The sequence below is a fragment of the Chrysemys picta genome, chromosome 8 (assembly GCF_011386835.1).
Source record: "Chrysemys picta bellii isolate R12L10 chromosome 8, ASM1138683v2, whole genome shotgun sequence".
Taxonomy (NCBI): domain Eukaryota; kingdom Metazoa; phylum Chordata; order Testudines; family Emydidae; genus Chrysemys; species Chrysemys picta.
In genome coordinates, this window is record NC_088798.1 from 72,193,383 (window position 1) to 72,220,881 (window position 27,499).

The 27,499-nt window shown below is 47.6% G+C and overlaps 1 protein-coding gene across 3 annotated transcripts in view; it reads left to right on the forward strand.

Annotated features, from left to right (window-relative positions):
- The window catches only part of DIAPH1 (diaphanous related formin 1), a 163,342-nt gene that overhangs the window by 119,673 nt on the left and 16,170 nt on the right, over positions 1–27,499 (forward strand). For 2 of the 3 annotated variants that reach the window (XM_065554809.1, XM_065554808.1), the window contains 8 exons: positions 10,445–10,540; positions 10,715–10,809; positions 11,075–11,176; positions 17,293–17,532; positions 17,694–17,823; positions 19,474–19,597; positions 21,779–21,944; positions 22,289–22,424. In XM_065554809.1, coding sequence (XP_065410881.1) covers positions 10,445–10,540; positions 10,715–10,809; positions 11,075–11,176; positions 17,293–17,532; positions 17,694–17,823; positions 19,474–19,597; positions 21,779–21,944; positions 22,289–22,424 — 1,089 coding nt within the window. Of the gene's footprint in view, positions 1–10,444; positions 10,541–10,714; positions 10,810–11,074; positions 11,177–17,292; positions 17,533–17,693; positions 17,824–19,473; positions 19,599–21,778; positions 21,945–22,288; positions 22,425–27,499 lie in introns of all 3 variants that reach the window. The other variant, XM_065554810.1, reaches the window with a different exon arrangement.

Consider the following 27,499-nt stretch of genomic DNA (forward strand, 5'->3'; position numbering starts at 1 on the left):
CCCCCTTCTCCTACCCTTCATCTGGCCTCCTTCTCAGAGACAAAGAGAGGAAAAGCAGGATTTATGCAGACAAAGGCTTTGCAGTGTTGGCAGGCCTCTCACCTTCCCCATCTGGTCCTCTCTTTTATGTTAAAGCCCCCTGGCCAGGATGGGGAAGGAGCAGCCTGGTTCACATTTCAGAGGCCCTTTGTCTCTCTTCTGAACCTGACAGGAGATTTGTCTCCTTCCTTTTCTGTGTGTGATCTGAGATGACAATCAGGGAAGTTTTTCAATCTGCTGCCGGGCTGGCTTGGTGAGGGGGTGGGGGGCATCACTTGCACTCACACAGGCAGCTTTTGCTCCTCCAGGCTTTTGGATGCTTTCCTGCTATGCAGTTTGAGAGGAGAAATTGGTAGGTTTTGTGCTAGTGAATGAAACGGAGTGGTCTAGAGGCACAGTGGGTAAGGAAGGCACTATGCACACCCTGTCCTTGACTCCAAGTCTGAGATACTTTTGCTGTTGCACTTCACTACTACCTGCAGCTCTCTGACTGTCAGTCCTGGAGATCTCCTCCACAGCTCTGCCGGTGTACCTCATTCTTGCTCTGACACCCTCCCCGCTCGCCCCTCTATATTCCAGTCCTGAGTGCCCACACAGCACTCTCAGTGCACCTCCCTCTTGCTTTGTACTACACTCAGCTGTTCAGTCCTGGGCTCCCCACATGGCTCTGCCAGTGTGCCTCACTCCTGCCCTGCAGCAGTCTTTGCTTTTCCAATCCTGGACCCACCCAAATCTCTTACTTGTACTTTCCCAGCACTCCCTTGTTGAGTCACCTAGGGTGTGCTGGGAATATGCTGGGCCAGTAGTTACAAGTCCCTAAGATGTGTTTAGTCATTCAGACACAGTCCTACATTGCTGATATAATCAGAAACTGCAGTATTCTGTTTTGTTGCACCCCTCAAAAATATTCCATGCTGTAATTCTGTAAAAGCACCTAATATGCAACATCCTTGACTGCTCCTGTTCTATTCCCTCTGCCCAGATCTGCCCATGCATTTCAGTTCTGACCTCCAGCACCCCTGCTACTCCAGGCATAGAATCACTGATCCCTGGATTCTCTTTGTATTTCTAATATATTGCTATGATTCCTGCAACTGGTGCAGTCAGTTGAATGGCTGTAGGATTGAGTACGCCTTCCTGCTTCCCCTCCCTCCCCCATATATTTTGTGTGTGCAGTTGGGTGGGTATGTGGGCATGACTGCAGAGATCTGGCTTCATTTGAGCTGGTCTGCATATTGGAAAGAGGCTACTATCAAGAAATGATCCATACAGTGTGTTTCCATGGGTGCAGAGTTTGCTTCCTGGGCTCAGCACTGTAAATAACCTGTGTGGTCCTCTCTCACATTAGGATACAATATTTGTGTGCTGATACTCTGAGTGTGTGCTTTCTATGGAAGTGTGGCACTCCTTGCAAGTGGAACCTCCGGAGTTATGGTGCTACACTGAGACCCCTACTACTGGATGCAGATGCACTTGAATGGGTTCCAGCCCCTACTCTTGTGCCAAACTTCCCACATACCCATTGTCCTCCGGGCCTGACTGAGAATTAGGTGCTAGATTCTCTCGCTCCTAGACCCTCTCTGCTCAGTGTGAGAGCTAGGATGGGCCAAACTTGAGATGGCTAGGTTCCACCTTCGTATATCCCCCCTGTCCTGAGACCCAGCCTCCCTTCATCTTCCCCCTCAGAAGTTATGTTCATGTGGAGAGGAGAACCGGGCTCTCAGCACAGGAAATGGACGCAACAATGCAAGATTCCCCCTCACTACAGCAAAAGCAGATGCAGTTTGCAGTGTTCCTCTCCACATCCCAAAATACCCCAGTTTTAGGAACAGCAGAAGGTGAAGGATGGCTACGATTTCTGCAGTACCTGAAAGGTCTGGGCCCTTTACAGAACAAATGGAATACTCTCATTGGCCTGAGGATCTTATTTCTATTTTAGACATGATACAATGAGTGAGGTCAAAAGGTGCAGTGTGGGAGGCCACAAAGCAAAGGTAAGATGAGGATGGTGTGGTGCTAGTGAGGCGATGCAGTTACTGAGATTTGTGGTGTGCGCAGCATGGCTGTATCTGCATTTTAAATAGATGTGTACTTATTGTTTGGAATCTGCTTTTCTTACCTCTCAAATATTTTTCCTTTCTAAAACAGCTTCTCTTTCCTTCTTTCTGTTATGTTGGGGTGACTGCCATGGATTAGTGTTTGTGATCTTTAAGAGGCTCTCAAAGGGAAGAGGGAGTTTGAGGTTAATGTAATGGCCTTTTACCATGAGTCTAGTAGTCATCACGCTCTGTGTCGAGGGCATGCCTTATCTTTGGCATAGAGGCCTGAAGTAGCTGAGTTTGTGTAACATGGGTGTGATGCCCTTGCTCCCCCCCGACCTTAGGGCTATGTTGATCAGGTGCAGTGATTCAGAGTAGGCCAGGCTATGTTGTAACTTTTCCTAGGCACAGCCTGTGTGTATAATGCAGCATCTGGCTAGTTCCAGCGGGCTCTGTCCCAGGGATTATCAGAGCTTGCTCTCCCCAGTCTCCTTTCTGCAGAGTGCAGGTAGGAAGCATCTCCAGACAGGATTTCCCGGAGAAGTGAGCCCATTGTTTCAGAGCTGGCAAGCTGGCTGAGCAGTTCCTTCGTTTCCTCTTTTCCAGCAGCAGGGGGTGCTCTTGCACTGTCATGCCGCTTGCTTGCTTGCCCTGCTGCATTCAGCCATTTTAGGCATGGTGTTTTCCTTCCCCATCATCTCCATTTTGTGTTTATGACGCAGAAAATAAAGATTGAGCAAGGGAGGAGTCTGTGGGGAGGGTGAGGCTAGCTGAGGCAAAGCTGCTGCTGGAGCTGTCACTGTGCTGCACTCCTAACAGTCACACTGAGTTGAGTGCAAGCAAAGGCAGGAAGGCTTCACTTGCACAGTGTGGGGACCAGAGCAAGAGGCTGCTCCCTGCCTGTGCTGCGAGAGACAGGAAAGTAGGAGCTGTATGTGCAGGGAGCTCAGAGTGGAAACCCCCCCTGCTATCTAGAGTCTGAGGAGCTAACAGCCTGAATTACCCATCTCCTAGACTCCTCTGACAGCCAGGGATTACCCTCTCCTGCACCCTGCTCAGTACAGCTACTGGAGGGGGATGCCACAGGCTGTGCCAGGGAAAAGAGCTTACACATCTGCAATATGGGGCTATCTTCCCACCTCTTGGGGGGAGAGGAATTCCTATCTGTGAGACTGGGAGTGGAGGTTATCCCCCCACAAGCGGTGCAGAGTACAAAGCCGTCACAGTCGGGGTAAGCCTTCTCCCTCCAGCTGCTATGTTATCCCAGCTGTGCCTGGGGAGCAGAGTTGCCCTGTTCCAGCTGTTTTGGGCTGCAAGATTTTTATTGCCTTTTCAGTGTGTGTGTGGAGGGGGGAAGAACTGGATTATTATCCCAGGTGCTGTGGGGGAGGGGGTGTCTTTCCCCAGCTGTCGTGGGAGCCCATGCAGAGGTACCCGTGTATGTGACCAATGATTTCTTGTTGATATAGCTTTCTTTATAATTTGTGGTGTATATCTCAGAAGTCCTGCTCCTCCCTCTTGGTGTCCCAAGTGCTGTACGGTGGGATTGAGGGGGGCTTGCTCAGCCCAGGAGCAGACACCAGGTGGCGAGCCAAGCTTTGGAAAGCTTTATTCTGCCTGCTGTGCCGCAGGAGTCCTGCTCTGCTATCTGCCCCCACCCCCCACCCCCCCGACCTTCTCCCCAAGATCCTGTACAAGTCAGGGGGAGGGAGCAGCACAGGGGAGTTGTGTGCCGTCTGTAATGCTAGCAACCTTGTGCTTGTAGTGAAATCTGCAGCTGAATTCTGTACCAGAACGCCAGAGAGAAGTGGGGGCTTCTGGGCTCTGTGGCTCATAGCAGAGCGATGTGTTCTGACCTAATCCAGCAAAGAGAGATCTCTGGGGAGGGGGCTGTGTTCTGTCTGTGTGGGATCCAGGCATGGGGGGAAGAGGCGTCTCTTTGGGGAGGGGACTGTCTTCTGTCCCTGTGGGACCCAGGGAAAAGGGTGTCTCCAGGAAAAGGGATGTGCTCCATCTATCTTAGTTTTCTGTATAGCCCCCCCCCCCACCCCCCACCCCGATTGCTGAGCTCTGCCTAGGAGCCTCAAAAGGTGTTTTGGCCTGAAGTGTGATACTGTACCTGGAGGAATTATTTTGAGTGTTGGTTTGTTGGGGAGACTTCATTTATGTCTGAGCACAGTCACCCTTGAAGTCGATCTGTTTGTTTGAGTTTCAGGCAGGTAGTCCTGCAGCAGGGAGTCCTGTTCCCACGACCTGGGTGTCTCCAGCTACATTGTTCCTATGAAATGTAGTTGTTTTGGGGGATTGTGAAGATGATACAGTCTTTCAGGTAGCCAAGTCCTCATCTGGCAGGTGCCTTGTACGTTAGGGGACCAGGACTTTGAATTCTGCTGTGGAGTTAATGGTGACCCATGAGGTTCATGATATTTTGCATACGCTTTTGTTGCTAATGAGGTATGTTGCTTCAGCCTCTTTGTAGCAGTTGCACCTTAGCCTAGTGAGTTACACTAGTCCAAACTGCAGGTGATGAAAGCATTGATCTCTGGCTAGGTCATCTTCTAAGAGGAGTGGGTGAAGCCTACCCCTGTTTGAAGGGGGAATTGATATTCTTTCTCATTTAGCACTGATAACCATCACTAGCCTATGTCAGCCATGGGGGGGGGGGGGGGGGGCGGTGTCCAGAGTTTCCAGGGCTTCTGATTGGGTGCCGGGTTTGAACTCGATCAGGACAGGTGAGGTGGGAGTGTTCCAGGTTCAGGGAAGGTTTCCCTTGTCTTTTTGTCTCTCTCTCTCTCTCTGATTTGGGTGATCTTTGTCTACAGAGTTGGAGGGAAGCTCTTAGTGATTGTCAGGCTTTGATCTATGTGTATGCAGGCATTGTGGGCCTATTAACCACTTTCCCATGTGGAACAATTCTGCTGGTTGTGATTGGGTTAATGTGACTGTGTGTGTGAGAGAGAGAGAGAGAGAGGTTGCTTAAGTGTTGTCTGTATGTGACCTTGAGGTTATTAATTGGTTGTAGCTGATCTGGGTTTGTACCGTAGGTGCTCCAGTCATCAGCCTTTTTACCTCACTTGCCATAGCTCATTGGAGAACCACAATGACTCGTGTGGAAGGTGTGAAGGGCAGAGAAGTTTAGTACAGCTATTCTGTCTCCCCAGTGGTTTTGCTCAGGGTTTCAGATGGGTTTGGCTCTAGGGAGGTTGCTATGTCCTCAGCCACAGAGGCTGTTTTTGTATAGTAGGTTTAGCTATTTTGTAAGAAGTGGATTCATGTGCTTCCTGTATAGGCCATGTTCAAGAAAGTGGCTTGATGATCCTCTGTCTATACAGCATCCATCACTGTAGTGTCTGAGGGCCTAAGCACTGTTCCCCACTCTCCACATCTGTCTGTCTCTCTAGGCTGCTCAGCCCCACTTTTAGTCCACACTTGTGCCTCCTTGTGGAACTGTGCTGTTGAATGATAAGTCAGAAATGACCTACTAGGTCTCTTCCATCTCTCCTGTCTGCTTCCTCAATTCCAAGACTCAGTTTATTCTCCAGGGTATTTTGTACAGTTTTAAACCTAAAGTCCCCATCCCTTTCCTAGGGACATAATTGCACAGTTTAATAGATTTTATGTTTTTCCCCTTTCTTTATTCATGTTATCTTTGCCCACACCCCAAATCCTTCATGAGAGAGCTCCCCAGGAACATAGTATGGGGCTTCCTTCATCCTAAGAGCCCCTCTGACCTCTGGGAATTGTTATAGCAGCTGCTTTTCCTTTAAGCTTCTCTGAGTTGCAGTGTCCTTCATTTGTGTGTGCGTGCACACACAGAAAATTAGGTCAGTGACTGTGTTTTCAGTAGCTGCTCTGTCTGCTTTTAGCCTAGGGTGTGAGCACATGGCAGGGGGAGGGAATCCAAGGGGAAGCACCATCATGGGTTAGCTTCTGAGGAGAGAGCTGCGGCTCTTCCCTTCCATGTTACTCTGGGCAGTGTGGTCTCAATGTGAAAGAAGAGCAGGGTGTTGGGGTTAGTCGGGGCAGTCCTGAGAGAATGTGATTGGCAGTTAATGTTCCTTCTGCCAAATATATTGTAGGGAAATCTATCTGTTATTTAGATCACTGTTGCAGCTTAATACTGTCTCATGCACTCCTCAGGAGGTGGAAGGGTTGATTCTGCCCTTTGTAGTCACCTATGAGCCAAACCAGCTGGGAGGAAGAATTTAATCAGAGAAATGTGAATGATGATTAGGAATCATTTAAGAACACTGCACTAGCTGCCTAAAAAGCCACAATTGAGGAAGAAGGCTGTGTTGGTTAAATAAATGACCTGGTTTAAAGGGGAAGTGAAGGCAGCCTTTTATATTTTTTTAATATATAAATAAACATATGAAAGAAAGGGGAAGTTGATAGTATTGAATATAAATCAGAAGTTAATAATTAGTAGAAAATTAATAAGAGAAGCAAAGGGTCACAAGGAGCAATCTATGGCCAGCAGAATTAAGGACAATAAGGAGTTTTTCAAATATATCAGGAACAAAAAGAATCCTAACAGTGGTATAGGTCCATTATTAGATGGAAATGATAGAATTATCAATAGTAATGCAGAAAAAGCAGAAGTGTTCAATAAATATTTCTGTTCTGTAATTGAGGGAAAAAAGATTATATAGTCTCATCATATGGTGATAACACTCTTTCCATTCCACTAGAATCTCTGGAGAATGTTAAACAGAAGCTTTTTAAAGTCAGACTTTTTAAAATTAGCAGGTCCACATGATTTCATCCAAGAGTTGTAAAAGAGTTGGCTGAAGAGCTTGCTGAACTATTAATGTTGATTTTCAATAAGTCTTGGAGTGCTGGGGAAGTTCTAGAATAGCAAAAGAAATCTATTGTGCCAGTTTTTAAAAGGGTAGATGGGATGACCTAAGTAATTAAAAGCCTGTCAGCCTGACATCAATGCCAGGCAAGATAATGGAGCGACTGGTATAGGACTTAATAAAGAATAAAAGGTGGGTAATGTAATTAATGCAAATCAACAGGGGCTATGGAGAATAGATCCTGTCAAACTAACTTGATATCTTTTTTTGTTGAGATTACAGTTTTAGTTGATAACGGTAATAGTGTTGATGTCATATACTTAGACTTCTGTAAGGCGTTTAACTTAGTACTACATGAAATTTTGACTAAAAAAACTAGGATGATATTAATTTAACATGGCATACATTAAATGGATTAAAAACTGGTTAGCGGATAAGTCTCAAAATGTAATTTTAAACAGGGAATTATCATGAAGTGGGTGTGTTTCCAGTGGGGTCCCACAGGAATCTTTTTGGCCCTATACTATTTAACATTTTTATCAGTGACCTGGAAGAAAACGTAAAATCATCACTGATAAAGTTTGCAGTTGACACAAAAATGGGAGGCATGGTAAATAATGAAGAGGACAGGTCACTGATACTGAGTGATCTGGATTGCTTAGTGAACTGGACACAAGCAAACAATATGCATTTTAATATGGCTAAATGTATACGTTTAGGAACAAAAAATGTAGTCCATACTTACAGGACAGAGGACTATCCTGGGAAGCAGTGACTCTGAAAACATTTCAGAGGGTGGGGGTGGTTAATCAACTGAATACATGCTCCCAATAGACGCTGTGGCCAAAAGAGCTAATGTGATCCTGGGATGCATAAATGGGAATCCTGAATGGATGTAGAAAGGTTATTTTACCTCTATATTTGGCACTTCAACTGCTGCTGAAATACTGTATTCAATCCTGGTGCTCACAATTCAAGAAGGATTTTGATAAATTGGAAAAGGTTCAGAAAAGAGCCACAAGAATGGTTAAAGGATTAGAAAACTTGGCTTGTAGTGATAGATTCAAAGAGCTCAATCTATTTAGCTTAACAAAGAAAATGTTAAGGGGTGACTTGATTAGTCTAGAAGTATCTGCATGGGGAACAAATATTTAATAATGGGCTCTTCACTCTAGCAGAGAAAGGATAACATAATCCAATGGGTAGAAGTTGAAACTAGACAAATTCAGACTGGAAATAAGGCATAAGTCTTTGACAGTGAGAGTAATTAACAATTTATGAAAGAGTGTAGTGGATTCTCCATCACTAACCATTTTTAAATCAAGAATGGAAGTTTTTCTCAAAGTTCCACTCTAGGAATTATTTTGGGGCAGGTCTCTAGTCTATCTTATACTGGAGGTCAGACTAGATGATCATGATGGTCCCTTCTGGCTTTGGAATCTATGAATATATTCAAGAGAACTTGGTAGCCATGCTGCACTTTGAGGGGGTTAATAACCCTTTCCTTCGTTCCATCAGCTTGCCTCTATTGCTGCTAGTCTTCTGGAATTAGTATATCAATGGGGATCAATGGGGGGTGCAGCCAATGAAGGAGTGAGCTTTTAGGTGTTTGGGCAGCATGCCATCTCAGTCTTATCTCTTCTTGGAGAAGTTATTGCATATCTGAGAAGGTGAGAATGGGATCCTGGGGCTAGAGCCAAGCTCTTTATAGGGTGTTTTCAGACCCATGATCCCTAAGATTCAAATCTCTGGAGTGATGACTGGAAGATCCCCCAACCCACATGAGAAAAGAGCCTCTGTCAGGGTGTGAGACATTTTGCCAATGCACCGGGGGAAGATTCAATATGTAGGGCCCTACCAAATTCACAGCCGTGAAAAACGCATCACAGACCGTGAAATCTGGTCTTGTGTGTGCTTTTACCCTATACTATACAGATTTCACAGGGGAGACCAGCGTTTCTCAAATTGGGGGTCCTGACCCAAAAGGGAGTTGCACGATGTCAAGGCTGCTTCCCCACTCTGAACTTTAGGATACAAATGTGGGGGCCTGCATGAAAACTTCTAAGCTTAACTACCAGCTTAGATCTGGTCCGCTGCCACCACTCCCAAAGTGCTAATTCCTTTCCCTGGGTAGCCTTGAGAGACTCTTCACCAATTCCCTGGTGAATACAGATCCAAACCCCTTGGATCTTAAAACAAGGAAAAATCAATCAGGTTCTTAAAAAGAAGGCTTTTAATTAAAGAAAAAGGTAAAAATCATCTCTATAAAATCAGGATGGAAAATAACTTTACAGGGTAATCAAACTTAAAGAGTCCAGAGGAATCCCCTCTAGCCTTAGGTTCAAAGTTACAGCAAACAGAGATAAACACTCTAGCAAAAAGGTACATTTACAAGTTGAGAAAATAAAGATAAAAATTAACACGCCTTGCCTGGCTGTTTACTTAAAGTTGGAAATATGAGAGACTTGTTCAGAAAGATTTGGAGAACCTGGATTGATGTCTGGTCCCTCGCAGTCCCAAGAGTGAACAACCACCAAAACAAAGAGCACAAACAAAAGCCTTCCCCCCACCAAGATTTGAAAGTATCTTGTCCCCTTATTGGTCCTTTGGGTCACGTGTCAGCCAGGTTACCTGAGCTTCTTAACCCTTTACAGGTAAAAGGATTTTGGAGTCTCTGGCCAGGAGGGATTTTATAGTACTGTACACAGGAGGGCTGTTACCCTTCCCTTTATAGTTATGATACACGGGGATCGCAAGGTTATTTTAGGAGGGGTCACAGTATTGCCACCCTTACTTCTGCACTGCTGCCTTCAGAACTGGACAGCCGGAGAGTGGCGGCTGCTGACTGAGGCCCCAGCTCTGCAGGCAGCAGCACAGAAGTAAGGAAGACAGTACCACACCATGCCATTCTTACTTCTGCACTGCTGCTGGCGCTGCCTTCAGAGCTGGGCTCCCGGGCAGCAGCCGCCGCTCTCCAGCTGCCCACCTCTGAAGGCCACGCCACCGCCAGCAGCAGTGCAGAAGTAAGGGTAGCAGTTCCACAACCCCCCTTACACACAATAACCTTGCGACCCCCTCCCCCCCAACTCCTTTTTGGGTCAGGAACCCTACAATTACAACACCATGACATTTCAGATTTAAATAGCTGAAATCATGAAATTTACGATTTTTTAAAATCCTATGACCATGAAATTGACCAAAATGGACCGTGAATTTGGTAGGGCCCTATCAATATGGGCTTTGTCACCCATCTCTGAGGTCTCTGTGCTCGCCCAGTACATATTGCAGAAAATGTCCTATTGCTAGAATATTTCTCTTCTGTCTGGAAGAGTCAAGGCTGCTTCTCTGTCCCTGAGCAGGAAGGTAAATCTAGTGAGAGCAGCTGCCCTGATCTCTCCCTGTCCTCTGCAAATGTCTGTGGCCTGTGTAGTGGTTTGTGGAACATGGACTGGACAGAGCTCTGAGCAGCAGGCAGCTTTATTTGGCAGTGTGGAGAAGCGCTGTGCTTCCAAGATGTGGGTGAAAGCCCCTCTTGTCTCTACTCACCTTAATTTCCTGTGCATGCAGCAAAGCAAGACCAGGAAGGCGGACCGGAGAAGAGTACACAAAAGAAAAAGGTCAAAGAGCTGAAAGTGTTGGATTCAAAGAGTGCACAGAATCTCTGTGAGTATGTTGAAATTAGGGAGTTGCCCATGAGTCCAGGGGTGTGCATAAGCTTCCTGATGGGGCTGACTGGAGAGAGCCAACTGAAGCATAAAGTGACTTTGTCTCTATGTCGTTCTTGGCTGAACACTGTCCCCATAGACTTATTTGTGCTTCTTTTTGTTACCCTGGCAGCGATTTTCCTGGGCTCCTTCCGTATGCCTTACGAGGAGATCAAGAATGTAATCCTGGAGGTGAATGAGGCTGTGCTGACTGAGTCCATGGTGCAGGTGAGTGAGGATCAGGGAGTCAAACATCTTTCCCTGCAGTGGAGACCCCCTTGTATTTGCTGGACTGAGGTCTGTTTGGAGAAATGAGCTGATGGGATATCAATCTTTCCTAAGAACATTGCCTCCTTTCTTTGGTAGGAGGGCCCATGGCTTCCAGAGCTGCCTTCATTCCACATCATGTAGGAGTCAGCCACCTTCTCTTGTTCTTGCCAGGGGGCCTGATTCATATGACTGTGCTACACTGACTCACGTGTTTCTCCCTCAGAACCTGATTAAGCAGATGCCAGAGCCAGAGCAGCTAAAGATGCTGTCAGAGCTGAGAGACGAGTACGATGAGCTGGCTGAGTCTGAGCAGTTTGGTGTTGTGGTGAGTGCCCTGACTTGGAGTCAGAGATAGGATATCGTTGTGCAGCTGCTCATGTGCACAGTATGTGGAGTCCCCCCACCAGGCCTGCTGTGTGTGTGATGCTGTTGTCCCCTTCCCTTCCCATATCTGATCCCGCCCATTGCCTCGGCATGTCCGCTGTCTGGGAGTTGTGCATTTTATCTTGTGAGTCCTGAAACAGCTTTGGAGGGTTGCACACATTGATCCTCAGACTCCTCTCTGCCCTCACAGTGGGTTACAGATGATAGTTTCTGTGTCACAGGGTGACACTGGCCTTTAAGAGGGAGTGGGGCCAGTGTACCTGGGACTCATCAGCTGCCTCCCAGTTAGGCTTAAAAGAGGGCACCTGGGCCCTGGAGGTAGGAGGGAGACTCAGAGCTGCTTGAGAGCACTAAGTGAGTGTCAATCAAGAAAAAGGAAAATGACAGCTACCTGCGAGTGAGGAGACTGGAGGAGGTCTCTGGGGAAGAGGGAGAAATAGTCAGGAAGCCAGTGGAGGGTCTAGCCTGCTGAGCTTCCTGAGCTCAAGAGTCCTGGCCAGAGAGGGCTGGAGGCTGAGGGCAGCAGAGGGAGATGTGTGCTGGCTAGCTGAAGCCAGAGGGCCAGAGAGGGCTGAAAGCTGGCAACAAGGAATGGTGAGAGATGCTGGATCTGCACTGGAGAGCCTCAGTGTAAAGAAAGATGCTGGGGCTCTACTTGATGTACTATCTGAACTATGGCTGTGGAGCTTGCGTTATGGTTTATGTGCAATGGCCTTTCTTTTGTAATAAATTAACCTTGCAAGGGTTGTTTGTAATCAGAAGCAGTGAAGGGGAAACTGAGGCAGCTGCAGCTGGTGTGGTGTGGCTTGTCAAAGAGGGCACTCCAGGTGGGATCACCTCATGATACTGCTACTCAGCAGTGTTTTTCTGGTGATAATTTCCCTTTCCCCAACTTCTCACTTCAACTGTGGTTAGTGTTAGCTGTGTTTTTTTTTAAAAATTCACATTAGTTTACTGCTTCTTTTTTTGTTTTAAATATCCTTTGGCAACACCACAGCCATCCAGAGATGGATTTAAATAATGTGCTCCATGTGCCAAAAAAGTTACCAACCGTTCTTAGCCTGCCTGGGTAAAAAACATTCTATTTGGGGCTGCTTGACCTGCGATCAGTTTACTCCATAGGTTCAAGAATAGGCTGGAAGTCACCCTAATGGAGGAAGTTTTGTCAGCTAACCCAGGTATGGGAGGAGCCTGCAGCTAAGTTTCTGACTAAAAACCTTCCTCAGATCAAAAGGGTATAAAGGAGATTCTCATACCTGTGTGTTTTAGAGGATTCAGTGCCCATGTCCTGGTCTCTCTAGAAGACAGTGTACTTCAAACACTGGGGATTCTCCTAGGAGTTGTCAAGGAAGGTCTCCACTTCAAGAGCCGGATGTATAGACCCCATTTCCTCTCTGTACAAGGAATTTAGGTTTGGGCATGTGTTGGCACTGTTTAGTGCCTTTGATGAAGGAGGGTTGGTCTAAGAGATTCCTTGACTCTGGGAAAGGAATGTGAAATTGGACACTTGCTACAATGGGGCAGTTGGCTATATTGCGCTCAGTCTTATTTCTTATCAAGTTGGCCCGAGCTTTGTTGTTGGCCGCATGGCAGCAAAGGAACTTCAGGTGACTCTTTGGGTCCAAACAGTCTTCTAATTCCTGATGTCCCGCCACCCTAGGGATTTTCTGGACCAACTCCAGTGTCTCAGTGCACGTTCCTAGATTCTGTTCCTTGAACTTTCTCCTTGTCATTAAATTTCTGTCTCAGATTCAACATTTTGAGTATTACTTTCTTTCCCTTAGAGTTTGTGGCACAATTAGTCTGGCTTTAGGGGGAGAGATCCTCTTTAATATCCTCCTTCAGTACAGTAGTGATCTGAAATGATTTTCTGGTATATTCCCTATGGCCGTTATAGGTATTATGCACTTTAATTCAAGTGAACTTATAAGCTTTCATGGGCCTTACACATACTCATGGACTCAGTGAACTGCATCTCGCCATGGCCACCCTTCTAAAAGGGCTGGAAATAAGAAAGCAGTATTGCCATACCACCTTCCCCCAAAATGTCCTAAGAGAGGAGCTGAAGTGTCTCATTCTCTAGAGAAATGTTGATTGTCTATATCGGAGAGGTTCAACATACAGAGCACGAAGAGGGATCTGTGATTGTCCTCTATGTCCCACCTTTCCATGAAATTCCTAATGGTGTTAGCAGCCTATGACAGAGGTAAGAGAGGGAAATCATTTTTGTCTGTATCTCAGGATAAGGATTTCAGAGCTAGATCAGATGAGAAGGGGGGCTCATTTCTCAGAGGCAAGTGATCAATTTACAAGCCATTGTAGTCTGTTATAATTTCCATCTGTGGAGAAAGATCCTTTCCAGAGGCTAGCAGGCAAGGCATAAAGGCCTCGATTCTTCAAGAAAGGCAGCACTTGATAAAGTGCTTGTTAAGAACAGTATATGATGCTTGAACACAACTGCCTGCTCCATTGCCTCAGCAGTGATGCTGAGACAAAGGATTCATAGTTCCTTACATCATGGCTTCCTTAGGAAGTTCAGATGAAGATTTTCAATTTGTCACAATCTGACAGCGTGATAGAGGAAACTGAGGGAGGCCAAGATTGCCATTTGAGCTCCTGGATTTTCTCAGATTACCTATAGACAGATTATCTGCAACCATGGAGTTTGCTCCAGAATCCCTACCTTGCTGCGGGAATGTGCTCCATAATCTGACCTTTAATTTTTTAAATAAAGTTTTTAGCCCTTATGGTAGCAGAGAAAATGTCAACAACGTGAACTCTGTAATGTAATGCAGTGTCATCTCCATATGTCTGCAGAGAAGCTGGAACAATAGCTCTGAGACAAGTGACTACACAATTCCAGGGCTGCATAATTCCTTTTCCCTAGATGTCCTGGAGTTCACCATTGTGCTGCAGCCAGCTGCCCAGTGTCACAATTGCAGGGTCAACTGTATCTTTTATCCTTCTCTTGGTTTTCCTTGGGGGCACCCATGTACGTTTTCAGGTTCCCGGCTGTCACCTCTTGGAAGAAGATGTGCATCCGTGTCCCTCCAGACTGGTTTTAGGCTTCCAGTCCCTCTGCACCTCACTGTTATTTCCCCAGCAGGTATGACTAGGGCCAACACCTGTGGCTAACTATTTCTAGATTTGCTTGATGCTGCCTCAGCACAGGCAGCTGGACTTCATGAGTTCTCGAGGTCTCTTCCAGCCCTACATGTCTATGATTCTGTGCTGTCTCCCGGGGCTACAACAGTGTATACCAGTTACTAGCCAACCTTCACAAAACAAAATACATTTATTCTTAGGGCACTGTCCCGTCAGGCAATTCCTAGCATTACAGAGAACATAAAAAACAGTAAAAAGGGTTAGCTCTCCTGGTTGCAAGCTTATGTCAGGCTTCAGATCAAGAACTAGAACAAGCTTGGGACAGTCCAGCTGTTTCTTTCTAGCGTTTGGGCCTTTGATCTCTGATCTCCTGTATCTCCAGACAATGTCCCTCTCCTCAGGACAAAGCTTCAAAGGCCTGGGTTTTTGTATAAGCACTATTGTTGAATTTGCATTAAGCATCCTCAGGGATTCCCCAGGAAACCCACGTAACACTTACTGTTGCAAAAGTCCAAGCCTGTCTGGCATGTTTCGGTATAGTCATTGAACACCTACACTTCCCAGGTCTCTCATCTGTTACACCTGACATTTTGTTTTCCATCTGTCACCCTGCCCTGCTTGGACCAGCCTGCAGCTTCCTCTTGCTCTGCAGCTTTCCCCACAAAGGGAAGTTAATTGGATCACAGTACATGCTCCTTTATGGAGCCAACCAGCAGCAGGTAGGAGAGCAAGAAACAAGGGTCCAGGGAGTGGAGGAGACACAATTGTAGGCTGGAGAACAGTGCAGCAGCTGAAACTTGAGGAGCTGGGGAGATAAGCTGCTAAAGCCAGCTACCAATACCTTCTCTTTCCTGGCACATATGGGGAAGAGGAGGTTCTGAGCTGGGTTGCCTTGGCCAGCATCACAGGAGCTAACGCCCAAAGAGTAGAAACAGGGTGCCCAGAGAACAATAACAAAACTCATCCTGGAAAATAATCATCACATTTTACATCAATAAGAATTTTCAACTGAGACATAGCTGGGTGGTTTTTGTGGGGTTGGGAGGATGAGAACAAAGGCTACAGATATTTCATGGCAGTAGAACAATTATTGTTGCCTTGGAATTTAGGGGTTTCTCGTACAGCATCTGGTCCCACTGTGCTGCCTACTGGTGAAACGTCCCCACTCTTCAATATCCCACAAGCATCAGCAACTGCAATCTAGTGTTCAGTCTGGGCACCACCTTCAGTCCAGTAGTTCAGTAAGTAAATTCGGGCCCATCACAATGTCTACCAGTTACCAGCATCAGACAGTTTCTTCAGCCACATTTTATTCCCAGGGTGAAACCTGGTCATGAAATACCAATGGAAAGCCCAGACTAATAATAATTTCTTTCCTTCCTTCCAATCTAGTTCACTGACTTGACCACAGCCAAGCCTGTCCTCCACCCAAGGGGTAGGATGTCTAATTTCTCAGACACATGGTTCTAGTCCTTCCCACCCCCGTTTTCTGTTGTAGAAAGCAAGACAAGAATTGGATTACAGAATCCTAATAATCTTGGTTGGGGCTCCGTTAGCTGTGATATTTGGGCATTCTTGTGCTTATGAAAGAACTACCTGTGCTCTTACCAGAGTTTCCAGAAGGAAATTCTGAGCTAGTCACTTCACCTAGTGGCACTGATGTGGGAACCTTAGACAGTCTTAGATGCTTTGAGTCATATATTCAAATAGAAGCATTTCCATGGGGTCTTATAGTAAGGATGTGACGTCTCAGGTATGGCCTGGTCTTGCAATTTTGGAGTGTTTATTGTTCTTGATGAAACCTGGGTTATCTTTTTCTATCGTTAAGGTACATTTAGTCCCTAGAATGAGTTGTTGTTCCACATTGGATGGTAATTCTGTCATTGCTCATCCTTTGGTGAAACTATTTTCAAAGGGTCTTTTGCCTGTATACCCATCAATCTGTAAGTCACCTAATTTTGAACTTGACCCTCCCTAGACTCATGGATGATCTGCTTGAGTCAATTTGTGACCAAGATAATGTAAATTTCATCCCAGGCCATTTCCCTTCTGAACTTCTTTCCAAGCCCACAAGCTGGCCATGAAGCAACTATAGGGCCAGAACTAAACAGTTTAATAAATCGCCTGGTTGTCATAAGAAGGGAAGAAGATGAAGTAACAAGCAGTCTTCGATCAGTAACGATCTACATTCAGCTATATCAGTCAAGGAGCTGTGGGTGCTTCAATGGCCTGCTTCTTTGAGACTAAGATTACCATGAAGATCCTGTGTCATGGCTATGTTTGGGTGTAGTCTCTTGAGATTGGATCCAGATTTGATGTTCACCTTGTGAGGCTAGCACTTCTGTCTCCGTTTAAATACACGCTTCTGAGTAACCCTGCCGCAGGTTCATTGCTACTACATCCCAAATCAGATGTTAGACTCTGATTTGGGAAAACAGCCCTATTCAGGAAAGCACTAAAGCACAGCCTTCATGTGCTTGGAACCAGCAGGACTTCAGAGCCTATTTTCATGCTTTCTGGAATTGGGGCCTTAGAGTAGGAATCTGCAATGGCAATTGTATGCAAGGGAAAGGCAGTTTACCTACCAGTAACTGAAGTTCTCCATGTGTATTTGCTTTCCCATTTTCCCCTCATCTTTGTGGTCTAGAATTAGATTTTGCATACATGGAGTGGAACTGAGTATGGTTAGGCATGTGGGCATTACAGCCTCAATTAAAAAAATCTAATGTACCTTATGTTTGACTGAGTGTCAGTGTGTGTATCTTCTGTGGTTAGTTGCTCTTAAATGATTCTGGGACTTGCAAGGTATAGCACACAACTCCTAGAGGGTGGATCTGCAAGGAGCTACCATCACTGGTAAGTAGGCTTCTTTTCCTGTCCCCTTCCCTTTTCAGAGCATCTTGTTTTCTCTTCCTCCTGTGTGACACTGTTCCTGTCCCCTTCCCTTCTCAGATTAGCTCGGTTTCCCACCTGCGGCCCCGCCTCAACGCCATCCTTTTCAAGCTGCAATTTAATGAGCAGGTGGAGAACATCAAGCCTGAGATTGTCTCCGTAACAGCAGCCTGTGAGGAAGTGCGTAAAAGTAAGAGCTTTTCCAGCCTGCTGGAGATAACCCTACTGGTGGGCAACTTCATGAATGCAGGCTCCAGGAATGCTGGTGCCTTTGGCTTCAACATTAGCTTCCTCTGCAAGGTGAGTGTTTTTTCCATGGGCAGGTCAGGGAATTGCTTCCTCTGTGTTTATCACTCAGGGAAACCTCCAGGCATCTGTGCTTTGGACAGCAAACCACAGTTTGCTAGTTTCAAGTATTCTCTGTGCTGTCCCGTTCTCATAGCCAGTTTTCTCATTACCAGCTCCGAGACACAAAATCCACTGATCAGAAGTTAACATTGCTGCACTTCCTGACTGAGCTGTGTGAGCAGCAGTACCCCGACATAATGAAGTTCCCTGATGAGCTCATCCACGTGGAGAAAGCCAGTCGAGGTATTTGTTATTGTAGTGTGGGTGGAGTGTCACAGAAGGTGATGTCAGAATAGGTGAAAGGTGGTGCAGGGTTACATTGGGGGTCTTGATCTTGTTTTGGGAGAATGGAGGGTTGTCTCTGTATATGGGTGGGAATGGGAGATTGGATCTTGAGCATGTGGAACAAAGACCGTTTTTGTTTCTATGTAAATGGACGTTAGGCCAAGAGGTTGTTGTTGAAGCTAGTTCCCAATGGTATGTGGTTTTGTGAGTATGGTAAAAGGAAGGCCTCTCTGGACTGAGTAGTAGGGCTGTGCTGTGTAGGGTAGTGAGGGAAGCTCCCTGAACTCCCAGGCGTCTGTCCTTCCACTTGTTATATCTATTGTTTGTCCTGTGTGGAAGGCTGGCTGTGTTGAGTCAGTGTCCAAGGAGGAATGAAAGAGGAGAGCAGCAGGATGCAGACTGCAGATGTAGCCTTCCTTCAGTGAGCAGGAATGAAAGCTCTCAGCAGAGTGCCTGGGGTCCTGCCCCCCACCCGTCCAATTCTGCATTCCCTAACTAGCCTCTCAATGTCTCTCATTAGTACTGATAACATATTCCTTTTCAGCCCTCAAGCTCTCTTCCGACACACATGCAATAGAAATTCTAATATAAACATACACAGAGTTTCTCAAGTGCACTATGCTTCCTGGGGAAGGGGGCAAAGGTGGTTTTATGCTATCTTTGTAGATCCCCAATCCTCATTTAGCATGAGGGCTGCTACAAGTTGCACCAAGCTATCTGTGACCCAAAGAAACTGATCTGGCATCCAGAAATCACTGAACCACAGAGGATCTCCTAGGCTGGGGGCTGCAAAGGAAAATGGTGTAGAACCTCTAGGCTGGGGAAAATCACAGGCAGCCTGTGTATGGCCCCTTTGGTGTTACGAGAATGGCACAAAGGCAGCATAGTGGGGCCAGAATCTGACCCATCATCCCTGGCTTGTGCCCAGTTGGAAAGGGGAAGAGGAATGAGTGGAATGCTGGAGACATCATCCATCTGCTGGGTGTAGAAAACAAGTCAGGTTTGCCCTCCACCTGAGTTGATGCAATCCATAAGTAGATAGGGCCCTATCTGTGGTGTGAACTGCTGCCAAGGACCCCAGGGAGCTTCGGTCTTGTCTGCACTGGCACAGCACCATTGTACTGGTGGAGCTTGCCTTGCTTTGAACTGGGTTAAGCTGCACCAGGGTAAATGGTTAGAGCCCTGATACAAAATTTGTATCTGTATCCGATCTGCAAACATGGCCCGTGGATACAGATATCCATGGATATAAAGCAGATAGCCGCAGATTTGCAGGGCTTTATAAATAACCATGCTTTTCTCTGCATGGTTGCAGTTATAGTAGTGTTTAAAAACCCATTGTGGACAAGGCCTCAATTTTGATGTGTACGTTGGGAATATCGTACAGACACTCCCTGGGTTACACAAGACCTGACTTACGCAAATTCGCACTTACGGAAAAAGTTCCATAAGCCAGAAATAGGATTTTCAAGTTCCGGAAATTTTTGCGTAACGTATGGATATACGTTTCTGACTTAAACAAAATTCGAGTTACGCAAGGCTTTCCAGAACGGAATGATTGCGTAAGTTGGGGGGCGTCTGTACTCCATCTTTGTCTCTCTGTTTCAGTCTCCACTGAGAATTTACAGAAGAATTTGGATCAGATGAAGAAACAGATTTCAGATCTGCAGCATGATGTTGAGAATTTCCCCAGTGACACAGACAAGAAGGACAAATTTGTGGAAAAAATGACCATATCCTTTACCCCTAAGAAAGAGGGCCCATGCTAGGGCAGAAGGGATTTCCAGTGCACTGCAAGGTTGTGGGGAGCTAGCACATGGGTATGTCCTGTGCAAGAAGACATCTCTTACATGGTGTTGGGGCAAGGCATGTTCATGCATGACTGAAGGGATCCCTGGTTCATTGTTTAGACACTCTAGGCCATCAGCAGGGGAATCTCCACTTACCTCCAGATCCTTGGATGCTGTGTGCAAGGGAATGCCTGGTACTCGTCTGGATGCCAAAAATGCTTGGTACTTTGCAAGTTTGCTGGAAGTTGGTCTGCAGGTATGTGGCACAGACAGCAGGATTCTCTGTGCACCATATGGTGATGGTTGGAATGCAGGGTGTACCTCTACTGAGGGCAATACTTGGTATGCTACATTGTCTTGGGGAGTTGCTATCACAGGCAAGGGAATTCCAGTGTTCTGTGAGATGGGAGTTGGTACTTGCATCTGCCATGTGTCAGAGTATTCCCATGCTACTGGCCGGGGACAAAAGTGGGATGTAGATATGCTGTATTTGCATGTGTTTTGGGGACAAAAACGCTCAGATTTAGGCACATTTCAGGGTGATGGTCAGGCTGACAGGTAGTCTGCTCTGGCTGAGGGGATTCTGGTGAGTTGCATGGATTTGGGATTCGCGTGTTCACTCCCACTGTACTGTGGTGGTGTGACACTACCTCGGGGGAACACCCAGCACCCCCATGTTCATCCTTGTAAAATGATTGTGTGGTATCCACTGCAAAGTTTGTTATGTCGGGTGTCATCGGAAGGCTCATAATGCACTGAGCATTGTTGTTAAAGTGATGATATAGTAATTGTTACAGTAACGTTATAGGTTATAATTTCATGTATATAGTTATGAGGCTGAAAATGTATCCTTATGCCTTAAAGCAAGCCCAGGCAAAAACTCTCCGAGAGCAGAGAGACAATTCAAACCTTATCAGGGCATGTATGGGACAAACCCAGCCCAGCCTCACAGGAACAAAGGGCACTGGCCTAGGCAGCAACAAAAGGATCTGTTGGACTCTTGAGTGAGTCACCCCCCTTCCTTTCGTCAGTTTGGGACTGCGATGAGGTAATGCTCACCTGACTCTGAAGGGAGGGGGGCAAAGCCAAGAGGGAAGAAAGAACATGATAAAAGGGAGAGACGTTTGCCATGTTCTTCCTCTCTCTTCCACCTACATCTACAGACACCACACCAAGTGACTGAAGCGCTGATCAAAGGGGAGAGCCTGGCTGAAGGGCAACCAGCCAGCCTGTGGTGAGAAGCATCTAAGATTGTAAGGGCATTAAAAGTGTTAAAATCAGCTTAGAATGCATTTTGCTTTTGTTTCATTTGACTAAATATGACTTATGCTTTGGCTTTTATAATCTCTTAAAATCTATCTTTCATAGTTCATAAATTTGTTTGTTTATTCTACCTGAAGCAGTGCGTTTGGTTTGAAGCGTGTCACAGTCTCCTCTTGGGATAACAAGCCTGGTGCATATCAATTTCTTTATTAAATTGACGAACTCATATAAGCTTGCAGTGTCCAGCGGGCATAATTGGACACTGGAAGACGGAGGTTCCTAGGGTTGTGTCTGGGACCGGAGATATTGGCTCATGTCATTCAGTTGCCCAGTCCAAGGAGCAGCTTATATGCCAGAGGCTCTGCGTGAACAGCCCAGGAGTGGGGATTCTCACAGAAGAGCAGGGTAAGGCTGGCTCCCAGAGTCCAGGATTGGAGTGACCTAGCAGATCACCGCTCCAGATAACACCAGAGGGGACTGTCACAGGTAGTATGGGCCATAGGGAAGGAGCAGCACTGGTGCACTGTAAGGTCTCCCTTTGTAAGGGGATCCCTGGAAGGAATGTGCCGTTGGAAGTCCAGTGCATGCCATGCATATTCACACCTAGCCCTTCCTCCTCCCCCCTTAACATAAGACACTGAACCCTTGACCTCTTGAGCAGAGGATACTGGGGTGCACCCAGTTGAGTATGCTGGGGATCACTGCAGTTGGAGGGGAAGCTCTCTATGCTGTCAGAGGAATTTTGCAAGCTGGAGAAGAGCCCATTGGTTAACCAGATAATTCTGGTGCATGCACATGCTATCCCTCACCCCTGGTGTTTCCACAGAGCAGCTGATGTAATCCTTGACTCTCAGATTTCACATCTTTGTGAAGGATGCTCGAGAGCAATATGAAAAGCTGCAAATGATGTACTCAAACATGGATAACCTTTTTAAGGAGATGGGCCAGTACTTCCTGTTTGACCCCAAGAAAATGTCCGTTGAGGAGTTCTTCATGGATCTGCACAACTTCAGGAACATGTTTCTGGTGAGCAAGGGACCCTTTCCTCATAGAATCATAGAATATCAGGGTTGGAAGGGACCTCAGGAGGTTATCTAGTCCAACCCCCTGCTCAAAGCAGGACCAATCCCCAGACAGATTTTTACCCCAGTTCCCTAAATGGCCCCCCTCAAGGATTGAACTCACAACCCTGGGTGTAGCAGGCCAATCCTACCACTTAGCTCAGACCAATCCATCCTGTGCACCCAGCCCTGGCATGATCTTTTCTCATCCTTTCCCACTGGGAAAGTAACTCTGTCTGTACAGTTACCCCCCGTTCAGACCTTTGCACCATCAGTCACTTCCCAAATAGCTGTTTTTCTCATTTGCAGCAAGCTGCCAAGGAGAATCAGAAGCGGCGTGAGACAGAGGAGAAGATGCGCCGAGCTAAACTGGCCAAGGAGAAAGCTGAGAAGGAAAGACTGGAGAAGCAGCAGAAGAGAGAGCAGCTGATAGACATGAATGCAGGTACTAGAGGCAGTATGGTGATAAATGAGGGGCAGCAGAGGTTCTGGTCTGAATGCAAAGCTGTAGCAATATAGTGGGTTGTAAGGTGCAAGAAAAAAGGGAAGTGGCTTTGGGCCCCTGGTTGGGGTCTCAGTGATGGAGACAGCTCAGCACATGGAGCTGAGCTGACTAGACATAGTGAATGTTTCTATGTGAATGCCTTGGCTTCCAGCAGCAGCACAGAGCATTAGACTTTGGTGGTGTGTTTATTCTGACTTATACATCCCCATAGCATTGCAGAGTTCTTCACAGACCAAAGAGAGTGACCTAAGGAGCTTACCACCTATGTAAAATGTGGCAAATTACATGGCACAGGGAGAGGCATTGAACAAAAGGAGAGGGAATTCCTGTATTCCTACCTTGTGCAGTCTCTCCCCTTGGTCTCTTGGGACAGCTGGTAGTTAAAGGAAGAAGAGCTCTGCTCTCTCATATCTCCTCGGACAAACGCGTTCGTCCTGAGGAGGCCTCATTGCAGGTCATCCTGGACTATTTACTGCACTTAAAGCTCCAAGGCGTGTTGCTGTCTTCGGTCAAGGTGCACCTGGCGGCCATTTCTGCGTTCCACCCTCTGCTTCAAGGCAGGTCTGTCTTCGCCCATCCCAAGATGGCGTGATTCATGAAAGGTCTAGAGCAGGGGTCTCAAACACGCGGCCCGCGGGGTGATTTTCTGCGGCCTGCGAGCCCCTCTGCCCCCCCTTCCCCACGTTCCAGCCTCTTGCGGGGGCAGGGCAGGCAGGCAGGGAGCCTGCCCTGCCCCCAGTACGCGCCGGGCCAGATCCTGCCCCCCGAACCCTTCCTGCAGCCGAATCCCCTGCCCTGAGCCCCCTGCCATACCCTGCATCCCTCCTGCACCCTGACCCCCTGCCTCACCCCTCACCCTTCCTGCATCCCAACCCACTGCCCTGAGCCTCATGCCACACCCCTCCTGCGCCCCGACCCCCTGCCATACCCTGCACCCCTCCTGCTCCTTGACCCCCTGTCCTGAGCCCCCTGCTGCACCCTGAACCCCCTGCCACACCCGGCACTCCTCTTGCACCCCAACCCACTGCCCTGATCCCCCTGCTGCACCCTGCACCCCTCTTGCATCCTGGCCCCTTGCTGTACCCCTCACCCCTCCTGCACCCCACACCCCAACTCCCTGCCCTGAGCCCCCACCACACCCCTCCTGCACTCCCTGGGGGCAGGGAGGGGGCAGAGTTGAGGTGGGGATTTCAGGGAAGGGGTTGGAATGGGGGCAGGGAAGGGGTGGGAAGAGGCGGGGCAGGGGCGGGGCCTCGTGGAAGGGGTGGAGTGGGGGCGGGGCCGAGGGCGGCGGCGGGGGGGAGGTGTCAGTAATGCAGCCCTTGGGCCAATGTACTAGTCCTCACGTGACCCCCATGGTCATTTGAGTTTGAGACCCCTGGTCTAGAGCACCTGTACCCGCACATCCGAGACCCGGTTCTCCCATGGGACCTGAATCTGGTGCTCTCGAAGCTTATGGGCCCTCCTTTTGAACCCCTAGCTTCCTGCTCCCTCCTGCTCCTTTCCTTCCTGGTCGCCATATCATTGGCTCGGTGGGTGTCCGAGATCAGAGCACTCACCTTAGAGCCACCCTATACAGTCTTCTACAAGGACCAGGTCTAGCTGCGCTCACATCCGGCTTTTCTGCCCAAGCTTGTGTCCCAGTTCCACACGGGCCAGGACATCTACTTACCTGTCCTCTGTCCAAAGCCTTACACGTCAGATGCGGAGCGCAGGCTGCATATGCTGGATGTCAGATGGATGCTGGCCTTCTACATCGATAGAACACGGCCGTTCTGTAAGTCAACACAGTTGTTTGTTGCGGTCGCAGACAGGATGAAGGGCTGCCCAGTCTCAGCCCAGAGAATTTCGTCTTGGATCATAGCGTGCATCCGCCAGTGCTACAAGCTGGCAAAAGTGGTCCCGCCAGTGATTGTGACAGCTCATTCCACTAGAGCACAGGTGTCTTGGGTGGCCTTCCTGGCACAGGTGCAGAATCAAGAGATCTGTCGGGCCGCCACCTGGTCATCCATCCATACGTTCGTGTCGCACTACGCACTGACTCAGCAGGCACGAGACGATGCTCGCTTTGGCAGAGCCGTACTACAAGTTGCACGACGGAGAACTACAAGCCCACCTCCATTGGTACTGCTTGCAAGTCACCTAGAATGGAATCAACATGAGCAAGCGCTTGAAGAAGAAAAAATGGTTACCTACCTTTTGTAACTGTTGTTCTTTGAGATGTGTTGCTCATGTCCATTCCATTACCCACCCTCCTACCCCTCTGTTGGAGTTGTCGGCAAGAAGGAACTGAAAGGGCGTGGGCTGGCAGCGCCTAATATACAGTGGCATGGGCGTGGCACGCTAGAGGGCACTATAGCCGGCCCTATGGGTACCGCTAAGGCAAAAATCTCTGGCCGCACACGTAGGCACGTGCACACCTAGAATGGAATGGACATGAGCAACACATCTCAAAGAACAACAGTTGCGAAAGGTAGGTAACCTTAACATGTCCCTTTTGTCAAAGCCACAAATCCTGTTGGCTGCCTTTGTTACCAGTGAAAAAAGAGTCCCCACCTTTGTATTAATATGCTAAAATTGAATTCTCAAGTCCGTTTAGTTGGTGCTTCATCCAGTTTCTTGTCCCACTGTGTAATACAGTAGGTATATCACCAGCTATCTCCTTGACCCTCTGCTAGATGATCTGTTACATGAGGATATTAATGAGATGTCTAATTACAGAGTTGTTGGCATATGTTGCTAGGCCTGGCACAGCCCTGGAAAGCCCAGCCCCTGAGATGCAGTTGAGTGACATTCTATGCAGTGGCCATATGCTGTTTACAGTGACCTTCTCATTCTTAACCCATTTGTCACCCCATCTGCAAACCTTTACGCCATACCAAGGATGGCCAGTCTGTGAACCAAGGGGCTCATGCAAGGTTTTCTGTTAAGTGCTCTAGTCCAAGAAATAACTTCCCTCTCTAGGAGCTGTCCCACAGCAGGGGCTTCCTCATTAACAGGCATAGTCTGCTCTGTGGTACTAGACACATTCCTTTGTTACAACATATGGACTCAGTTACTGCACTTTTCCATTGATTTCCTGCTTCTCACTTAATTTCCTGAAACTTATCCCCTCCTTCTGCCTGTGGGAACTTGTGTGCAGTAAAATGCCCCACAGGCTCACTTGCATTCCTTCCCAGCCCCAGTTTCTTGGGCTCTTCAAGCAAGCAAGTCCTGTTGCAGAGCTCTTATTGATCACTGTGAACTCTCACTGCTGCTCTACTGAAGTCATGAATTCGTGGACCGTGAGATCTCAGGGTGGCTTTCCCCAGACAAATTTGCCAGCCCTCTAAGCCCATGTTCAATGACTTCCAGGGTTAATTGTGCCCCAGCTCTCATCAGAGAGGGATCCCCACCCCACCTCAGCATCTTCCCAGCTCAGTCTTGTTTACTTTTTGCCAACTGTTTCATCTGTAACGCTGTCATGCTCTCTCATCCTCCTTTCTCTCCCTCTCTCCCTCTCACCCTCCAAAGAAGCCGGGCTGTTTGAGCCCCTGTATTCAATGGGGGACTGTGATGGGCAGCAGGCTGCTCTTTGTTTTTCTGGGTTGCTGCTACATTTCTTTCCTGGCCATTTTCTCATGCTGTCCCATGGGCTCCCCAGAGAAGCTGTGTGCAGCGTTTCCCTCTAGGTTCATGGGGTGTTCCCTGTTAGTTAGTCCCTTAGCTCTTGTCTGCCGCCTTTGCTCTGGAGTTGGGCCGCTGTCTATGCGCTGTCCCGGGGGAGGCCCAGGAATGTAGCATTGCAGCAGCTGAATGCTTGAACTCTAGTATAAAGTTTAATCTCATCTGAGAGCTGCAGGAGGAGGAAATTGTTAAAATAAGCAAATGTATGAGTTAACGAGTTCCAGCTCCTCCCCTGGCACGTTTCAGTTTGCAGAAGGGGGAGGCCTGCCAGAGGCCTGTACCAAGCAATCCCTGCTCAACAAGAGCATGTTCCTTTCACATCTGTCTTCAATCATGTCCCCTTTGGATTCCCCTGGCTCTTGTAGCTGCCAGAGGTTTCTAGGGCTGCTGCTGGTGTCACTCCACCCTTTCTTCCCCTTCGCCCCCAGCAGGGGAGGAGGTGGTGGGAAGTGAGTAAGACATTTTTGAGGGCTCAAATTGCTGCTTTCTTCCCTCCTGGTGACTGGATGAGAGAGATCCCGTGCATCTCTTTCTCTCAAGGTCCAAGTGGCTCAGCAAAATTCACAGGCAGGGCTAAAGTCATAGCACAATAGCCTCTGATTTCAGGAGGAGAGGAGCATGTTAATAGAAGGTTATGCTGTCAATTTTTCTGTAAAAGATTCCATAAATATCTGTGGCATTTGCCATCATCCCAAGGCACAGAGGGCCCCCATGTTTGTTGGTGTGTATCACAACAATTCAATCTATGGATACCTCAGTGATTTAGTGCACTGGATAGTCCAGGCCCTGAGGGTTCTGGAGTCCCCACACAGCTAGTGCTGTGTATGTCCCTGGAGCTTCTTTCTCTCCCACCCTTCTCTCCCCCCTCCCCCCCCATTAGTGCTGTCTGTGTGCATCTCTGTACACACCTCCTCACCAGTTAGTACAGTGCCTATCCCAGGAATTCTTTCCATCTCCCCTCAACAGATAGTGTTGTGCCTTTTCCAGTACTCCAGCCTCCTGACAAGTATTTAATTTTATATTGCACATCTTACTACTGCCTTCACCATCTGCAGGAATAGATCCCTTCCCAGCTTCTGGATCAGAGGATGTCAACTTAAACAAATGAGTTGTATAGAATCTCCATGTCTACTAAACCCTGGTTGGTGGTAGCTTTTTAAGAGGGAGCAAATTCCAAAGCCATTGGCCTGTTGCTAAGAGTGCCCTGCAGCGCACCCCACGGAATTGGCCCTGGGGCCAGAGAGCGCTGTTTTATGCCAGCTGAAGCCTCCACCTGTTACTCATCCATCCTGGAGGTCACAAAAGCCTGGATGTGGCAGGGCTTTGTCAGTGAGGAAAGGGTGCAATTT